This window comes from Lonchura striata, chromosome 5, assembly GCF_050655825.1.
Source record: "Lonchura striata isolate lonStrDom1 chromosome 5, ASM5065582v1, whole genome shotgun sequence".
Classification (NCBI taxonomy): domain Eukaryota; kingdom Metazoa; phylum Chordata; class Aves; order Passeriformes; family Estrildidae; genus Lonchura; species Lonchura striata.
The window spans coordinates 46,815,599-46,835,250 of record NC_140707.1 but is presented as its reverse complement, the minus strand read 5'-3'; the positions used below and the strand labels follow the sequence as shown (position 1 = coordinate 46,835,250).

General features: G+C 36.5%; 1 protein-coding gene across 7 annotated transcripts in view; it reads left to right on the top strand.

Moving 5' to 3' along the window:
• The window catches only part of STRN3 (striatin 3), a 58,226-nt gene extending 44,686 nt beyond the window's left edge, over nt 1-13,540 (top strand). For all 7 annotated transcript variants that reach the window (XM_021539342.4, XM_021539343.4, XM_085580441.1 and 4 more), the window contains 9 exons: nt 61-194; nt 5,220-5,395; nt 5,523-5,570; nt 5,672-5,793; nt 6,836-7,003; nt 7,254-7,394; nt 9,252-9,359; nt 11,625-11,711; nt 11,847-13,540. In XM_021539342.4, the coding sequence (XP_021395017.3) occupies nt 61-194; nt 5,220-5,395; nt 5,523-5,570; nt 5,672-5,793; nt 6,836-7,003; nt 7,254-7,394; nt 9,252-9,359; nt 11,625-11,711; nt 11,847-12,016 (1,154 nt within the window). In that variant the 3' untranslated portion in view covers nt 12,017-13,540. The remainder of the gene's footprint in view (nt 1-60; nt 195-5,219; nt 5,396-5,522; nt 5,571-5,671; nt 5,794-6,835; nt 7,004-7,253; nt 7,395-9,251; nt 9,360-11,624; nt 11,712-11,846) is intronic.
• The last annotated feature ends 6,112 nt before the right edge of the window (nt 13,541-19,652 follow it).

The window sequence follows — 19,652 nt, the reverse complement described above, 5'->3', positions numbered from 1 at the left end:
GCTTTTTATCAGTTTGAATTACTCCATTGAGACTTAAAGAAACTGTTTTGTTCTTTGTAGCTGAGCCAATAACGTTTCCACCTGGAGGAGGCAAGTCATTTATTATGGGTTCTGATGATGTGTTGTTAAGTGTACTGGGCCTTGGAGACCTTGCAGACTTGACAGTAACAAATGATGCAGACTATAGTTATGATGTAAGTGCAATTTTATTTTAAAATTCTTTATACAGTTTAACCAATAGTAGTTGGGTTCCCTCTCCTCAACCCTGAACATTACTGATGCACTTCTTTAGTAAAAGCTGTTACTTGGAATGGAAGAGCACCTTGCGAATGAGCTAAGTAATTTAGGTTACCAGAATTAAGTGAGATGACTTGGGTTTTTTCTACATCAATAATTGAATTCAGATTTTATCACTGGGAGGGGGAATGTATTATGATATAAAATACATATTAATGTCTTAACATGACCAAAATGACAGTTACACATTGAAATGAAGTGTTGAATATGCATGGCATGAAACCCAAATATTGATATTGATATTAACTTACTTATTTGCTGTCCTTTTGATGAGTAAGTAGGGTTAACAGCATGTACTATATATAGTAATTACATATTTTAGATGTAAGCTTTTAGGGGGTATTTTTATTATAATTCAGAGTCTTCTAACATTCCTTTGACCATATTCATTAAGCTTCTACCAGTAGTGTTAAACAAATTTTTCATTGTCTGGTAACATAGGATGGCTGGTTAGGGAAGTGTTCAGGTAAGTTTTGCATGAAGTATTGTATTTTAAAAGTCTTGTATTGGCTTGACTGCAGATTGCAACTTTGTAGTATATTGCTGTCTTTTGTGAACTACAAATTCTTTACAAAACAGCGTGTAGCCGTTTTGCTTATTCTGAGATGGAGCGATACTTAGCAGCAAGCCAAGACTAAGATCCAAAAGCATTGCAGTTATTATAACTGATGCCAGCTAACAAAAGTGTTACATAGGAATCTGTGCTACTTGTGACAAACCTGACAAAACAGTTTTTGTGGTGCAAAGAGTGATGCAGAATAGAGGTTACCTTTGCTACTGGGAAACTTAAAGCAGACAATAGCTGATGAATACACAAATATGAAGTGCTGCCTGAGCTAATAATAAATATGCAGTAGCAGCACACATTTGTTAAAGGTTAGAAGGTGTTAATCATCCTGTAGATGAAGTTGATCTTACTTTTTCAATGTAGTTGAATTTTCAAAATTTTTTTACTGAAACTCTTAAACCCCTGAGGTTCTTTAATTCAGCTTGGTTTGAGAGCTGAGTGGGAAGAGATTATTTCAGGCTCTAATATCTGGTGTATACGGGAGACAAAAGATAGAAATAGAGTTTTTCTTACTAGACAATTCACTGGAAATGAGTTGTGATTGACTATGATTGTCACTCAGTTTCCCTGCTTTTTGTCCAGTCTTCCTTTCCCAGTACTCACAGGATATTTTCTTCCTTCTAAAGCATAGCTGAAAAATGCACAGTGGCTTCTGACTGTGTGTGTCAGAGAAAAACAGGTATAAAATAACACAGATGGCAATTATTTTTTTTTTAATATTTAAGATGGCACTGTCCTGTCATGACTTTGAAGAGACTGAAATTCAGATGCAATAGGTTTGTTTTTCATCACGATGTTTCTTTAGGTTAAAAATTCCATTATAGTTTCTAATTGCTGAAGTTGTTCCCTCATAGCCATGGATTTGGATTTGCAGCACAGTAAGATAATATCTTGCACCTGTAATACAGTACTTGTAGGGCATCGTAGTCTAATGTCCTTGTAAGCTTAGGTGAAGTCACCTCCTTTTCCAATATATCTTCAGGCAAGGAGGTGTGATAATTGTGTAAGTTTATGTGTAAGTAAAGGAAGAACAATAACAAAACCTCAAACCAGAACACTTAATGCATTTGCTCCTAATAGATCCATGCTTTTCAAATAACTTTCGTGAGCCAGTAGAGTGCATTAATAAATAAAGCCACAACCAGCTTCTGTTAGCTTTTCACTCTTTGATGAGTGTTGCATTTTGAAAAGGAGAAGATATGAATACAGGATGGGGGTTAAGTATAAATCCTAAGAATTTCAACTATAACTCAAAAGATTTCTGTATGTTTGAATAAATTCACAGATTGTCTCCAAGATTAGTCATCTGGTAGTCATCGCAAGTCATGTCTTTTTTGTTACCTAGTTACTTATATTGACCTCAGTGCAGGTAGTTGTTTGCATACTGAGGGAATAATGTTGCCAAATCAAATGCCCCCATTTGTATATTATTTGATTCCATAGTACCAGAGAGTGGTGTTTTTTACAGTATGACTGACTGAAAAATGGAAAGCTTTCCTTTATCAGAGCATGTAAACTTTGAAATCTCCAATAAGTTAAAACATTATCAAGAAAAAAAGTGACATTAAAACATAAAAAGACACTGACTGCAGTTATTGATGATTGTTCTCTAAAATTTTTGTTTGCTGTTGGGGAGTACTAGTTTGACATAGGGAAATGCATGTCTCCTTACAATGTGTTAGGATTCTCTTGACTGCAGGGGCAAGGAGGATCTTCATTTCCCGGTAACTTTTTTTTGGTGTGAGGGAGTTGTTTGTTTTTGTTTGTTTAGCTCAGGTGTAGTTGCAGTCCAGTTTGCCTGTGCTTTACTAGGCAGAATGAATGGGTGTTTGATCCTTCATGGTCTTTAGGAAAGTCCTTTAAGGTCCATGGAAAAAGGGAGGAGCAGCTAGTGAACTAGTCTGTCTTCTCGTGACTTTGATTATCTTGACTGTGTGTGTGTGTATATAAATATCCACACAAAGATTGATATATACTGTCCCATTTCACTACTTTTCCATTATTCTACTGGCCTATTTTGTGAAATAATCCCACATTTATCCTTTGTAATTATCAGATCCCTTTTCCAAGTTCTGGACTGTGTTTTTCTGATGCAGGGTTGGGTTTTTTGGTTGTTTCTTTTTTGGAAATACATTACTGGTTTACTTTTTTTCTTAGAGATTGGAAGGACCATATGTATCAGCTGTCCTCTTGCAGCTAAGATATCATGATCCATTAGAAACATGGATAGGGAAAAGAATTTTTAAAAATAGTTTTATATATAAGTAGATTTCTAGTAAGATGTATGTGGTGTCTTCTAAAAGAACCATGATGTTCCAGTCTGTTTTTAAAATTAAAACTTCAAAGCTATTCTTAAGATAGGAAACGTACCTTACTTTTCATAACTTGTGTAAATTCCATACCTTGCATTTTAGCAGATTTCTCTGTACTGCTGAGAACAAAATTACCCGTGCAACAATCTTTAAGAAAAAAAGATAGAATAAACTCTTTTAATGTTTTGAAAAATAAGGATCACTCTATCCAGTTCTGATTATCTCAAATGACTTTTCATCACAACTAGATATTGTAGATATTGGTAGATATTGTCGTGTGGATGCACATTGCACCCAAAAAATTGAGTCTTTTACATAATCTGGGATATATCGTGCTAAAATTAAGGATGGCTATTTGAAGCTTGTATATAATATGCAGTGTAGTGCTAAATAACTTAAATCTCAGTAAAAATATTAAATATTGCAGTATTCAGTGTACTGTGAAGTAGGAATATTGCAAACAAAATGCTTTGTAAAAACAAATGTATTGTTATAATATATGTATATTTATTTCTTAGGTGGTATTTAAAAAAACCCTAAAAATTTAGGTTACATGACTGGTATAACAAGTTTCTGTGACTTGATTTGAATTAGGTAAATTTTGCACTTAGGATGGAATTTACAGTAATATAATGGAAAAGCAAATGTCTGCACATCTGTAACTGAGATCAGTAAATTTTACTGTCTGAACCTCTTTGTTTTGTTGGTTGGATTTGAATTTGGTTTGAGTGAGTAGTGATAATTCAATCCAGATTATAGACTTGGTCCAAAAATAGTTATTACAGTACATGTTAGGCTATTATCTGAATTATATAAGTATCTGTCATTTTCAGTCCTGACAGATAAAAGGTATTAATATTTGATTAGCTATGGGAGATTTTAAGTTCATATTAGTGTTCCTGAAGTTAGTTTGAGATGTCAACCTCTTCTGGCCTACAGTGGAGAAACGTACTTTAACAATTACATGCTGAAATAGATAGTGTGTAAGATGAAGGATACAATTAGCTTCCATATGTGTAAAACATAGGATACAGTTAGTTTCCATTAATTCTTAGTTTACTTATTTTGTTCATCTAATTCAAGTCAGTTTTCTAAACTACCTTTAAGGGATAAGAGAAGTAACCAGATATGTTATTTCTTTGTGATGGAGGCTTAGGATGGGATGTAGTGTTTCAAGGGTCTGCTTGCTGCATAAATATAAATTGTATTCAAAGCTGTAAATTAGTCTCATGGAATCACTAGAAGGGCTTGAATTTTTCTGGTAACTCTTCTGGGTTACGTATAAATACTGTTATGCAGCTAGAATTATTGTATTTTAGCCTAACAGTCTACAGGTTAAGAGTATGAATTGGATGTTCACAGTGTATAAATGTAGAGTTTGCATATATTGCTTCACAAAGCAGCTAAGTTACTGTCTTCCAGATACATTTAAAACTCATTAAAGACTTAAAAATATTTGTGTAATGTTATGTTTAAAATCATAACAAATGTCTCTTGAAGTTTTGATTAGCTATTTCTATGTACATGACTTCACCTGTAGAAGTATTCAAGAACTATTATGTTTCTTGTCAACCTTAGTCAAGTTACTCATCTGAGGGAGATCACTCACCAAGCACTTCAAGCTCATTTTTATTGTGTTTAAGTGATAAATAAGCTTTTGATGGCTATACTCTCTTCCTTGGGTGCAGATTATCATGATACACGATAAGACATTTCTCTTTCTGCAGGGAAGAAGAGTTAGTGTCATTGCACAAAAGGATTAAAATCTGTTCTGAAAATCAAGTCTTTTCTGTGTGTTTGACATTATATATCATTCCAGCTTGGGTCAAAGGAAACTGTTACAACAGAAAAATTGGCTGGCTGGCTGGCCAGATAGGGTTGTAGATGTATATAGATAAATCAATAGACAAATACATACTTAAGGTTGAATATATATTAGCTGAATCAAGCATAGGCTGTTTTCCAAAAACATGTGGGGATATGTATAAAATCCATACTTAAAATCCAAGATAAAATTACTCCATTTGTTTTCTCTTTTTAAGTTGCCAGCTAATAAAGATGCCTTCCGAAAGACATGGAACCCTAAGTATACGCTACGCAGTCATTTTGATGGAGTGCGAGCATTAGCTTTTCATCCTGTAGAGCCTGTGCTGGTTACAGCCTCTGAGGACCATACTCTAAAACTTTGGAATTTGCAGAAAACAGTTCCTGCCAAAAAGCAAGTATATGGGTTTTATAAAACATCAGTTGTGTTTTAAATGCCTTTGAAATTTATTAAACTCTTATATTTTCAAGTTTTTCAGTAGAGATTTAATGTGGTATAATAACTCTTCTTTTTCTTTCAGGAGTGCCTCTTTAGATGTAGAACCCATCTACACATTTAGGGCCCACATGTGAGTGTTTGACATTATTGATAAATACATTGTCATTCATAACAATATATTCTGTCCTGTAGGCAGTTACCAATCAGCTTTTTTCTCTTGTCTCTCAATAGTGGACCGGTATTGTCATTGGCAATTAGTTCCAATGGAGAACAGTGTTTCAGTGGTGGTATTGATGCAACCATCCAGTGGTGGAACATGCCTAGCCCTAGTGTGGATCCATATGATACCTATGGTAAGTACCTTTTAAAAGATAAACAACTTCTGACTATCACCGTGAACATTATTTTTCCACTCGATGTTAGTCTATTTTCTAGAGCTACGCTGTATGTTTTCAACTACTTATGTGTGACAAACATTAGTTCCTGCTTGCACTGCTTGCACTGATATTGTACTTTGTTTAGAACAGTAATAGGGAGATGTAACAATTCCTAAGATTTATGCAGTAAAGAAAAAAAATCATAACTTACATTTTTGAGAAGCAAAAAATTTTGTATCAGAATTACAACTTCTTAATGATTATTCATTTCTTCTGATGGAAGTTTGCCAGAAAACTAACACAAGTGTGCTCAGGTTCTTTGTTCCATGTTTCTGACTTGCATCTCAGGTCCCTTACTTTAGATAGCTTTAATTTTAGATGTCTCTAAAATTAAATAGCTGACAACTGCTTGGAAAACTCTGCATTGATTAAAAGGCCTTCTATAAAAGGCAACAATAAAGTATCAGGGAGATGAAAGTAAGATTCCCAGCTCCACAGGAAAAATTGGTCCTGTTTTTATTATTAGTGTGCCTAAGAGTTTTAGACCATACCTATGTGTCAGCAGAGAATGCTGAATAAAAGCTGCATCACGTAAGCATCCAGTGTTAAAGTGGAAAGCTGATTTTCTGCATCTTGTGCAAAGGAAGGGCTGTGATCAAGGATTTAAGATGTTGTATTTGGAAGGAAGAAATAAGAGAGGAGGTGGTAACAAGAATGTATAATTCTGGGAAGAGGGACGTAGTTGTTTGAGTTGTTTGTGGAGTTTTTTCCCTTGGCTGGTTTAGTTTGGTAGGTTTTTTTTTGTTTGAGCTTGTCTGTTTACCTGGTTAATTGGCTGGTTTTTTTGAGAAAAATAGCAGTGGTTGTGCAAAATGACTTGTGTAATATTCTAGCTGTTGCTTAAACAGGAAGGGTAGGGGGAACATGGTTTATATGGAATTTAATTTATGTTGAGGTACAAGAAATACTTAATGCTTTTTCACTAAAAAGGTTTCCTTCCTGAATTTTTTTTTTCCAGAGCCAAACGTTCTAGCTGGCACATTAATTGCTCACACAGATGCAGTCTGGGGTCTTGCTTACAGTGGTGTAAAGAATCACTTACTCTCTTGTTCAGCAGATGGCACTATTAGGTTATGGAACCCACCGGAAAAAAATCCCTGTATTTGCACTTACAATGGAGAGAAAGGTAACTTTTTGCAATGATTTTGAAATTCTGTTATGAGATACCTTTTGATGCATCCAGGCTCATTATCTCCATTTTTCCAAACTAGGTAACAGAGCTAAAAGAATAACTTGTAATAAAATAATCATGGTGCTGTAGCATTACTTTTAAAATAAGAGCAAATATCTTCTTTAAGTATGACTTTAAATGTTTAAACTGTCAGGAATTTTTAAAGTGTTTAGTTCTTTCTAAAGATATTTTTTGCTCTTTCTAGAGCATGGAATACCCACATCAGTCGACTTTATAGGTTGTGACCCTGCTCATATGGTGGCATCTTTTAACGCTGGCAGCACAGTCATCTATGATTTAGAAACATCCCAGTCAGTGGTAATGTTTTCTTCACAAGCAGAATCTGGTAAGTAGAGCTTTTCTGTAATAAATATCCATCTTGAATGAGGTACCTGTTGTATTATTATGGTACCTCATTGTATGGTGTTTAAATAGTTTACTCCTCTACTGCATCATTCAGTTTGAAAGATGGTTAGAGGCTTAGAACAAACACTATGGAAAGGTGTTTTAACCCCTCTATTCTGCTTTTGTGAAACCCTGGCTGGAGTGCTGCATTCATCTCTGGAGCCCCAGCAGAAGAAGGACATAGACCTGTTGGACTGAGTCCAGAGCAAGGCCATGAAGATGGTCCCAGAGCTGGAGCACCTCTGCTATGAAGACAGGCTGAAAGGGTTGGGGTTATTCAGTCTCTAGAGAAGGTTCTTGGGAGATATTATCTTTGAGTACCTAAAGGAGCCTACAGGAAATTTGGAGAGGAACTTGTTTGTATAAGGAAATGTGGTGACAAGACAAAGGGGAATGGCATCAAACTGAAAGAGAGTAGATTTAGATTGGGTATTAGGAAAAAGTTCTTTACTGTGAGAGTGGTGAGACACTGGCACAGCTCGCCGAGAGAAATTTGGGATGCTCCATCCCTGGGAAATATTGTAGGCCAGATTGAATGTGGCTTTAAACAATCTGGTTTAGTGGATGGTGGCCTGCCTGTGGCAGGAGGGATTGTAACTAGATGATCCACCCAAGCGATTTTATTACTCTATTAGCAGGATTTGAAAGTAGTTAGAGGTAGTGAAAGCAAAAATTATTGTTCTCTAAGATTTCTTAAGATTCAGTTTTCAGATTTGTATATTAAACCACAGTTTTCATTATATAGGTTTGACATGGAGGATGTCAAGACAAGTAGGTGAATTAAACAGAATATTTAATTCAGTGTCAAATTCTGCACAGGCTGAGATTAAACACACTTTCTGGTAGAAGTTTGTATAAATCCTGTTGTTGCAAATAAAGTTTTAGAAAAGAGGTAGCTCATCAAGAATTGAATGCACATACCTGATGAAACTGTGGAGGAGACTTCTTTTTGTGAACCTCCTAAAGTGTTTTAGAAGAAAAACCTCCAGTTTGTGCTCATTCCTTTTTATAAAATGTGATCTAAACGAATAATGCAAGGGGAGAATCTGCTTCTCCCCTTTGAAGATTATAGTTCACTTTAATTAAACTTACAGACTTCAGCACAGGTTACAAATCTGTGTAAAAGCTATCTTAAAGATATCTTCTGCAAAGCCTGACATTCAAGAGAGAAAGAGCATCACAATTTGGAGAAATACCTTTGAAAAGAGGCTTTCACATGGATTCGAGATAAATTAAACACAGAAATTAAGATATCAAGATAGTTTTTTTTAAAGAGTATCCTGTCAACTTCTAAAGATATTTTAAACCATTCATTGCTTAAGTTGAAGTCACAAATGTATGTGGCAGAATCTAAGATGGTTAGATTAACTTCAGTTACTTGGATTCTCTGGTCTAGTAGAAGGTGTCACTTCCAACCCAGACCACTCTGTGCCTCTGGGGTTTTTCTCCCCCGCAAACGAAATATATGTTGATGCGGAGGTGTAAGAGCTGTGTGCTAAACATAGATTACTCATGCTACAGTCTGTTTCTACTTGGCTAGTGCTGCCCTGCAGTACTTGCTGGGTTTTATCTCTCATTAATCTTTCATGGGTATAAACTACTTGTAAGCTTTTAATCTTACAGTACTTTGGCTAGAATCTTCCTCACTTTGCCCCATCCTGTGAAGCAAGAATCTTTATTTCTTAGGAGATCAGTTGGTCCCAAGATACTATTTACATAATGTTAAATAATGTGGTAATGTAAAGTGTAATGCTAAAATATTGTCATTTAAATGAATATTCTTTAATTTTATTTTCAGGTGTACAATCAAATAATCATGTTAACAAGGTAGTAAGTCATCCCACACTTCCTGTAACTATTACAGCACATGAAGATAGACACATCAAATTTTTTGACAACAAAACGGGTAAGGATAAAGAGAACCTAATTTGTATATATGAATATGTTTAAAGAAATCTGGATGACATAGGCAGAATCCATTTGTAGAAAACTTACTAGTGATGCAGTCTTACACAAAACAGAACTTTTGGTATTTCTAAGATTGAACCTTTTCAGTACCTTCTCTGTGAAATAGTGATGCCTAATACCTGTTGCAATTGTGACTTCAGAAGTCGGAAAACACTCTCAAAACAGGCAGAGGTAGTTGTGAGGGACAAGAAAGACCTTTAATTTTGAGCTTTTATAGATTATCTGTTCCTTGTTTGATCATTTCCATGCTTTTAACTCTAAGTATGTGTCAGTTATGTTTTTCAACTCTCAGTAGTAAAGAAGATCACTTAGTACAGTCGGTTACGTTTTTCAACTCTCAGTAGTAAAAAAGATTGCTTAGTACCTATTAGGGCAAAAAATAACCCTAAATTCATTGTGGTAATGAAATCCTGTGTTATACTTAAGTTGTTGATAAGGTTTATAAAACAGAAAAGGATCTGGAGGAAAGAGGGTAAAGAAGGCTGTAGGAGAAAGCTGCACTGTCTGTCATGACAAAAACATTAAAATAATTTTAAGAGCAAACTTAAACTTCCTATTTGTGAAATTACCTGTCACTTCCTACATGTTACCTATCAAAGTTGAAAGGAAAAAAACATCAAGCTCACTTTAAGTAAGCATGTGCAAAACACGTGTTTGAAGTGTGTTTGGTTTGGTCCCAGTAGGGGATGGTGTTCCTGGGATTTTTGTTTCCTAGAGTAAAAAAGCTGGACACTTTTTCCATTTTGCACCTGTCATGAATGTATGTATTTGAACTGTGGTCATTGCACTGATGTTGCTGAAATTAAGATTTATTACTTCAAAGAAACAAAGAGTAAGGGAAAAAAAATCTGCATGAATAAAGAATTGGGTTGAAGACAAGAAAGAGAGGGTAGAAGTAAATGGTCTTTTTGTGGGATAAAATAGCTGCGTGTCTGGAGGTACCAGCAATATTTCAACATAGTGAGTCATCTGAACAGGGAACAGTATATTGGCAGTTAACGATGACATTCATTAATTCAGGTTATTAAACATGAAGGCTGGTGAGGAAGAACTGGAGATCTTAAAAAGCAGGCAAATTAAATTCCATGCGGTTAAATTTGAAGTTATACATGTAAGGAAAAATAAACATTTTACTATAAAATAATAATTACTGGGCTAACTGGTTTTATTCAAAGTAAAACCTTAGAGTTATAATAAGAACTTAGATAAAAATACTAGTTTGTTGCTTAGCAGTCAGAATAGCAAAATGTGTATTAGAAGGAGAAAAAGGAATAAAAAGCAAAAGGGAACATTTTTAATATCTTTGTATGAATACTTTGAATGGAGTCTCCCTTATCTCAAAGGGCATATAGCCAAATTAATATGTATCAGAGAATAGTTAGGAAGATGATCAAAGATTTTCAGTAGCTTTTAGATTTTTCAGGAAGAATATTAGAAACTGAATAGGCTGAGATTCTTCAGGAAGCGGAGCAACTGAACCAAGCTGATGTATGTTCTTCATGTTGGTCATGGTCTTACAGGGATTTATTTGCTCTCTTTTTCAACACGTGAACTGAGGTTCAGTTGCTAATCCCTAATAGGTGACAGACTCAAAACAGGAGAGAGGCAGTGATTCTTCTGTGTGGTTAAACATTCTGGAACTCCTTCCAAAAAGCATCATGAGGTGCTAAAAGATGTTACTAGGAGTCCAGGAACAGTGGTCAACATAAAGAAAAAGAGTACTTGCATTAAGAGTACTTGAATGCTGAGTTAACAGTTCTGGATTGTGACATAACCAAACAGTTAATTCTAGAAGCTGGAGAGTATTTTAGGCAAGCATCACCTACAGTTGACTTATTTTTCTCTCCTGACAATGACAGAGAAAGATGGACCATTGATATGGCTTAATAAGTCTCATTTTGCAAAGCTTTATCAACACTCTCCTACTGGGGCAGTTATTAGGACCTTTAAGAGACAAAGGTTCCCATGTAGCCATTTTAGGTTACATTGTTGTTGCTGCCAATAAAGATGCCGAGTGATAAAGATTGTTTACCTTTTGAGAGTTGGCCTTATGTTTATACAAGAGTCTGCAGTTGAAACTTCATGATTTCTAATGGAATAGGAACATTCAAATATTACTGGAATCTAAGTTTAAGGGGAGTGGGTTGATGATTTTTAAATAAACAGTACTTCACAAGTAATTCACTGTTTATTTTTCTTTTAGGTAAAATGATCCATTCTATGGTTGCTCACTTGGATGCTGTCACAAGTCTAGCTGTAGATCCTAATGGAATCTATTTAATGTCTGGAAGTAAGGGTTGTTTTGGTTGTTTGGTTTGTTTTTTTTTTCATATTCTATATGTTCTATATAAATTATGCATTTAAAATGCACTGAATTTCTGACAAATATAACCTTGTCTTTTTCCTTTCTTTCTTTCCTAAACAGGCCATGATTGTTCCATTAGGTTGTGGAATTTGGACAGCAAGACATGTGTTCAAGAAATAACAGCTCATAGGAAAAAGCTGGATGAATCAATTTATGATGTAGCATTTCATCCATCAAAAGCATATATTGCCAGTGCAGGAGCTGATGCCCTTGCCAAAGTATTTGTGTGACATAGCAGAACAAACCTGCATCATAACAGCAGGTCTGTTTGGACAAAAAAAGAGGGAATGCGTCACTGCCATCAAATATAAGGTTACCAATAAGACACTACATCTGATCTGCCTGAGTGAAGGCTCTTAAGTGGGGCTGGTATAAGTTGGTGAAAAGTCACCACATCCTGAACAATGTCAGGCTCATTCATTTAACTGTAATTACTGTATTTTGGGGGGGTGGGGACAAATACAAAAAAGAAAACCAGTATTTGTAGCCTTGACTGGATATGAACTGAGCGTATGTCTGTTCTTTAGGTGTCTTTAAGCAAACGTGGAGTCTGATCTTACAAAAGACTTTTATTTTGGACTCTGTGTGCTGCCTTAGGGTTAGGAATGTGGTGCTCTTGTGGGGGGAAGTGAGCTCCAAGAGTAGCTTTCTTTTCATCTCTTAGTAATCTTCTGTTTATCAGTTGAATGCCACAGATTCCCCTTTTAAACTTTTATTTTGCTTTAAAGAAAAGGAAATTTAACTTAAAATATTTTAGCATTAGTTGCACAAAATGTTTGGATAAAATTCTAGTTTTTATAAGTCTTTTTATATATTTAGCCTGTCACAACAGTGCTCAAGATTGTATTGATAATGTTTTTCTGCATTATAGAACCCTAAAACACAGAGATCTCACTGACCCGCTGCCGTGTAACCACAATCTTCCCTTCTTTTGCCTAATACAGCTCAGCTAAGTCCTTGCTTAAGGATGCTAATTCATCATCATCACATAACTGTCTTCATAAATAAAGGACTGTAAAATGTGTTCAAATGAAACACAGAGGGGTTAACACCCCTGAATGAACTCTTAAAAAAAAATTAATCTTGGCATCCTATCACTATGTGATATTTTGTACATCTTACTGTATTTACGAGTTTATTTATCAAGGATTACCCATCTTGCTAATGGCCTATTGTTATTTATTTCACTTTTTGTTGGTCTTTATATCCTTTTATGTAGTGTGTTAAAGGGCCCTGTATATCTGTTATGGCACTCTTTGAACAGTCTAAAATAGATGAAAAAATGGGACATTTGATAATTCTAAAGTTGCAAAACAAGAAATTCTTCCTCTGGTTAAGTACCTGGAGTGGAGTTGATTCCAAAAAAACAATCTTATTTCAGAACCTTTGGAGTGAAAATTATTTTTATTTGCTTTTCATATAGAATACAAAAGTAGTTAATTCAAGATTCATAAATCTGCTGTGTTTTGACTAGTTATTCCCTGCTTTTATTTTATTTTTCAGATGTGCTTCTGTTTATGGTGTAACTAAAAATTTTGTTTGTGTAATGCATGATTAATACAAAAAAGTATTTTTTCTAGTCTTCCACAAAACTTTTCTGATCAGTTTGCGAGTTTTGATGAGTTTTGTAAGGTTTCTGTTTTACAAACTATGAATCAGCAAATTTTTAAGATTGTACCGCATAGCAAAAGTACAGCTGTTGAAAAATAATGTATATAAAATGCATATAATAAATATTAAATGGTGTACCTGTATGTTACTGTTGGCTACATTATTTTGTGTTGCACAGTTTAAAAGAGTCATTCTACAAATTACTGAATTAGGTTTCAATTTTAGGAAAATGACCGTTTGTTTATTATGCTTATAAGCTGCTTTGCTTTTGCAAGATTGTAATAGTTGTCCGGATGTTGAGCAGCTGTTCAGTCTCAAGCAGCAGTACCCACATATAAGAACATGTTTTCACAATGTTTTAAAAGATTTTTACAAGAACAAATCAAAAATTGCTGGTGTATTCTTACAGCCCTTCTAAGATTATAATCTCAGTATTTTTTCATTAGCTTTGCATATGAAGTGATTCTGAAGTGATTTTGGAGCCAGAAATATACTCTGTTTTTATTTCAAACTGCCACTGAATAGTTGTGTTGAATTAAAAAAAAACCCCAACAATTTCTAAATGCCTAAAATTTGCCCATATACCTTACCTTTGTCCATCTTTTTCCAAGTCCTCCCGTAAAGTTGATGAACAAAAACCTAAACCTATTCTGTGATGAGTCACTTTGCTCAAAGTGTATCAGCAGAAACAGAATACCACAATATGAATGTTTTAATGTAAAATAGTATGTTTAGGTATAAGTTAACTAAAGGTAGAACATGTTCCTATAAGTGGTTTAACTGCACTGTTCCATGTAAGTTTCCAGTTTTCCAGTAAAAATGTATTTCATGCCATCTTATGTCAAGCAAATTTGAACTAAGAAAACAAAAAAAAAAGGAAAGAGGTGCTCATGATAGGCAATTATATTTTGGAATTAATTTCGTTTTAGTAATAATATTACATTGCTTGAAATGTTACAGTAAATTATAATTGTGTAGGACTTGGAGAATTTTGTCCTTTATCATGAAGATTGAGGTGAGGCCTTCCAGTAATTGCTTGTAGGACACTAAGACTTTACTTCTGAAAGTAACATTCAGCTGATTTGCACTTTTTGTTCTTTCCAGTCTAAAGCATTCAACTAATGAACAGACAAGAGAGTATTTGAATTTTATTGGAAGTAATTTAATAATCGCCTTTTCTGAAGCCAAACATTGTTTCTGGCAGCTTTTACAGACTGCTGCATTTTAATGCTTAAATAAAATGTGATTGTTTAATAAACATTACCATGCATAACATTTACTTTTTTTTTAATTGTATTAAAATTGAAATTATAAAAACCAAAATATTTGCTTATTTTTCTTAATTGAATTCTTAATTATCATCTTAGTTTACTAATACATAGTGGATCAAATGCATCAGTGAGGCATTGGTTATTGAATATTACCAATAATTTCTAATACATCTTATTTTATTTGTTTTGGGGTATAACATGCTGAAACCTTTATTTGTTGGTTTTGCTTTTTTTGAAATGGAAGAGCTATATGGTGATGGGGAAAATGATAGTGCTGAAAGAAATTATTTTATTTAGCAAAAACACCTCAGTTTATGAAAGCATTTACTCCTTTTTTGTGAGACCCAAAGGACTGGTGCTCAGAACCTGAATGGAAAGATATCTGAATATGTTTAATAATACCTGTAGCATTTAGGGTGTGATTGATAAGTGTTACCAGACTTAGTCTCCATCGTGCTTTTTATTGTAGGAACTGTTCTAAGCAGATCAGTAATGACTGTAGTCTACTACAGGGTAAACAGTAGTATGCCATCCACATAAATGGTGAATACACATGAAAAAGGGTGTAACAAGCCTGGTTAAGGACCTTCCCTAATTTAGAAATACTAAGGACAAATTTATTTACCAGGAGATAACGGGTAGATTTTCCAAATGGAAAAACTAGGCTTGAAGTTACATTATCAGTGGCCATCCATTTCACATATTGTATGCTAGTTTATTTTGAAACTGATAGCACACTCTTTCCAGGCATGCTCTTATTATTATGTGTTTAATTTACTTTGAAAATAATTGCACTCTGCTTCAGCACTTCCCATCTCACATCAGTGGAAAGCCCCTTGCTCACACACTGCTGACTCCTTGCATTTTTGTTCTGTTTGGTTTCATAGACTCATAGAAAGGCCTGGGAGGGAAGAGACATTGGAAATCTAGTTCAGGCCTGTACCTCCACCATGGATGGGGCAGCTTCCACTAAACAGGTTTTTTATTACCCCATCCAACCTGGCTTTGAACACTTCCAGGGATGGGGCATCCACAACCTGTGTGCCAGTCACTCACCACCTCACAGTAAAGAATTATTTTCTAGTATCCAATTTAACCTGTTCTCTTTCAAGTTGGAAGCAGTTTCTCCTTGTCCTGTCACCACATGCACTTGTAAAAAGTCCTTCTCTGGCATTCTTACAGGCTCCCTTCAGCTACTGGAAGGCCATCATTAGCTTATCCCAAAGCCTTCTCCAGGTTGGCCAGTCCCAACACTCTGAGACATGCTCCATCCCTTTGATCATCTTGGTGACTTCCTCTTCCTCCAGCAGCTCCATGTCCTTCCTGTGCTGGCCCCCCAGAGCTGGTGCAGCCCTGCAGGTGGGCTCTCAGCAGAGCAGAGCAGAGGGGCAGAATCCCCTCCTGGACCTGCTGCCCACGCTGCTTTGGATGCAGCCCAGGACACGTTTGGCTCTCTGGGCTGGGAGTGCCCATGGCTGGGTCATGTCCAGCCTCTACCCACAGCACCCCCAAGTCCTTCTGGGCAGGGCTGCTCTGGTCTGTCCATCCCCAGCCTGTGCTGGTACTGGGGGTTGCCCTGACCCAGGTGCAGCACCAGCACTCGGTCCTGTTAAGCCTCAGGAGGTTCCCATACGCACACTTCTTGAGCTTGTCCAGGTCCCTCTGGATGGCATCCCATGGTATCCCTTGGCTGTGTTGACCACATCACTCAGCTTGTCACTACAATGCATGAGTGTGTCTGTGTATATCTCTTTATATAGACACACACACGTGTGTATTTATGTTTGCCTTTAAGAACTTTCTAAAAAAAGAAATTACAAAAGCAGAAGGCTTCAGAATTGTTTTGAAATGCTACTTAGGAGATGAGCAAGGGTGTTTAAGAATGTTCTATTTTCATACTTGCTCTGTTGATACTTCAACCATGTATACCCTTGAGTCTTATGCAGATTAAACTAGTAACATTTTTTAAAAGAAATAATTCAAGCTACAACTTTAACATGTCATTAAAATGTATTGGTTTGGTTTTACTTTTTAATATAGAAACAAATATTGAGTTGGTGATAAAAACCAACAAGCTTTATTTTTAGTCTTCCTCTTACCTCTTTTATCCTGGAAGGTCATGTCATATTCCAGCTGACTGGAGTTGAGAGGATGACTTCATGAGCTCGGTGCAATCCTGTGGCCCACCTGCTGTGGGTGGAGGGAGTTGCTGGGGCCGGCTGGGCTGTAATAGCCACTTCTGGCCTGGAACAGAGCAGGGCTGCAGGAGTCCCACAGCAAGCTGTGAGGAGGCAGGGCAGGAGAGGTTTTGCCCTCTGTGCCTTCAGACATCACAGTGTTGGCAGAGAGGGAGAGCTGCTTGCGTTGTCACGGTGTTCCCTGAGGCTTGTCTCCACCTCACTGGGGCTTACCATATGGCTGTTGGGAGCTGTCATTGATCCTGCTGGGTCTGGAGTGGTCGATTGCATCTGGGCACTTCTCAGACCATGCCTGATGACTACTGGAGTTTCGCTCACACACAGCAGTTGGCCAAGGGCATATGGTTTTCCATTATGAAAGGAGGGCTGCCCAAGGTGATGAACCCTTGAGTGGCTTTGTGGTGACTGGCCTCGTCTTTTTTAAGCATTTTTTTCCCTATTGTTTCAGTATCTTTCCAGTTGCTCTTTTTACCTTGAAATGGGTGGGTATCTTTTTATTTGGGGGCAGGAGCTTAAAACCAGAAGCTCTTGGAAGCACCTGCTGCTGCTCTGCATGCACTGGTGCTGTGTTGGGAGTCTGAATCGTGGCTCTGTCTTATGTGCCCTGTGCTTTTGGTGGACTGGCTGGTAGCCAGAGGTTTCCCCTGGATTCCCTCTGCTGGAGTTTTCTGGTGTTAGAAATACTATTAAACCTTAACAATAGCAAGTCTTTTTTAAAAATACCGATTCATCCTAGGTGACTGACTCTGCTAATAAACATCTGTTAATAAACATTGTTTTCTGTGAAGTTTTAGCTGGCAGGTGCTGTACAGAAGAATTTGTTATTTTCCCCAGTTTGACTGGGAAACCCTAACACCTGACAGTTTCCATGGTGCACATGCATGTTCTGTCAGGAATTTTCTTTGGCAGGTATTTGGGCTTAACAGAAGCAACTGATCCTGGTCACTTTCTCCGAATTGCGTTAGTCTAGTCTCTCTTCAGATTTGAGCAAATTTGACCACTGGAGAGTAAATTCCCTGTTGATGTATTTGCTACCAACATGCTGTGCCAGATAGGTCTGAGGTTTTTTTTTTTCTAAACTGGCTTCTAGTCCTCACCAGAATTTAGTTCAACAAATTAGTCAATCTCACCTAATTTAGAGTGTTTAGATGAGAGAAAGCTGTTTTCCATCTACCTTTTCTGAACAAGTAATATATTCTTAAAATACCCAAGGGTATTTCAGAAACTACATAATAGTGAATTTTCATTTGAAAAAAAATACTATTTTGATTATATAGTTTGTTTGATTTGAGACTTACCAAAATTTTCAAAGTAGTACTAAGTTAGTAATTTTTATGATTTTTCCATCTGATTTAAAATATTTTCCTAAATCTTGCCAGTCTTTTTCTCAATCTTTTGACTTCTTGTTGTCTCTAACTTGTATTCTTTGGCAGATAATTGTTTATCATACTTGTAATCTGATCACATCCACCAGGGCAGAAAAATAGTTTCATATCCCTTTGCTTACATTCTGCCATACTCCAATTACCATTAAGTAGTAAAGGCCGTATCTGACCTCGGCAAAGGTTGGGAAAGTTGAGTTAACATTTGCTAGCACAAACAGCAGCGTAGGATTCCCATGCTGGTGTCTTAGGAACTGGCCCAGTGTGAAGTTCAGCTGTAGGTTCAGTTCCAGCCCGGGGCTGAGGGTCTGTTCAAGCTGACAGCGCCGGGCTCCAGCAGGGAGCGATGCCACCTGCTCCTTCTGGCTGTGGCAAACCCCAGCCCTTCCCTTCATCGTCCTGGCGTGGCTAAAGAGTGACCCTGCTGCTGCTCACAGGCAGCTGCTCTGGGTGTGGAATGCAGACACAAATAGGACACAGTATTTGTTTGTGTGTAGATACAGATGAATGTAAACAAATCAGTAATAAAATAAAATAACCTTTATTTCATGAAAGCAGCTTATGCTCAAGGACACTTCACTAAGCAGACTTGATTGTTTGAAAGGAAAGGAAATTTTGATTCTAATGAGATTACATTTAAAGTGGTTATTTGCTTCAAAGCAGAGATTAAATTCTGGGATTTAATCACAGACAGCAAATTTTCAGAACCTATCCTTCCTTCAGCTGAAGCTAGAGGCAAAATTTTTGAGGCCAGTGAGGGCAAAAGAATGCATGCTCCAGTTAGTAAACATATATAACTGAGAAGTGGCTCATACTTCAGTTATAAACGTTGCTGGAAGTTTCCATGTGTTTACTGTCTCTATTTGGATGACAGGTGATCACAAGATATTCAGGCACATTCTGCTTCCACTTCCCAAAAATACCACTTATGTTTACTGTCCCAAGACCAAACCAAAATCATTGATTTTATTAGGCTGTGGATTTAAGTCCTCAGTTTCCAGGCAGTTTGCTTAAGGATAAAATTGATTGTCTTTAACAGTGTGCTCAGGCCTTCTGTGACACTTGCATGGGACAGAAAAACCTTGTCATTTTTGTTGCTTTGATACTTTCTGGAGCTGACTTACCCTTCAAGCTAATGCAATGAAGGAAGGTGCTGACAAAATTGATGGAGTTAGGTAGTGATATTGAGAATTGCCTCAATTTGAGAAAAGCTTAAAAGCAAGGCATAAGCAGTTGTCCCCGCTTCTCTTCTTCAGAACAGGGAAGGTAAAAATACTGCATTTTATGGGGCCGTGCCTAATAGAAGAGAAAGCTTACGTGACAACACTAATATGAAAGGCAAATGGAAGTAATTAAAATATTTACCAGATAATCTGCTGTTCTGATGAGACTATACTAATGTGC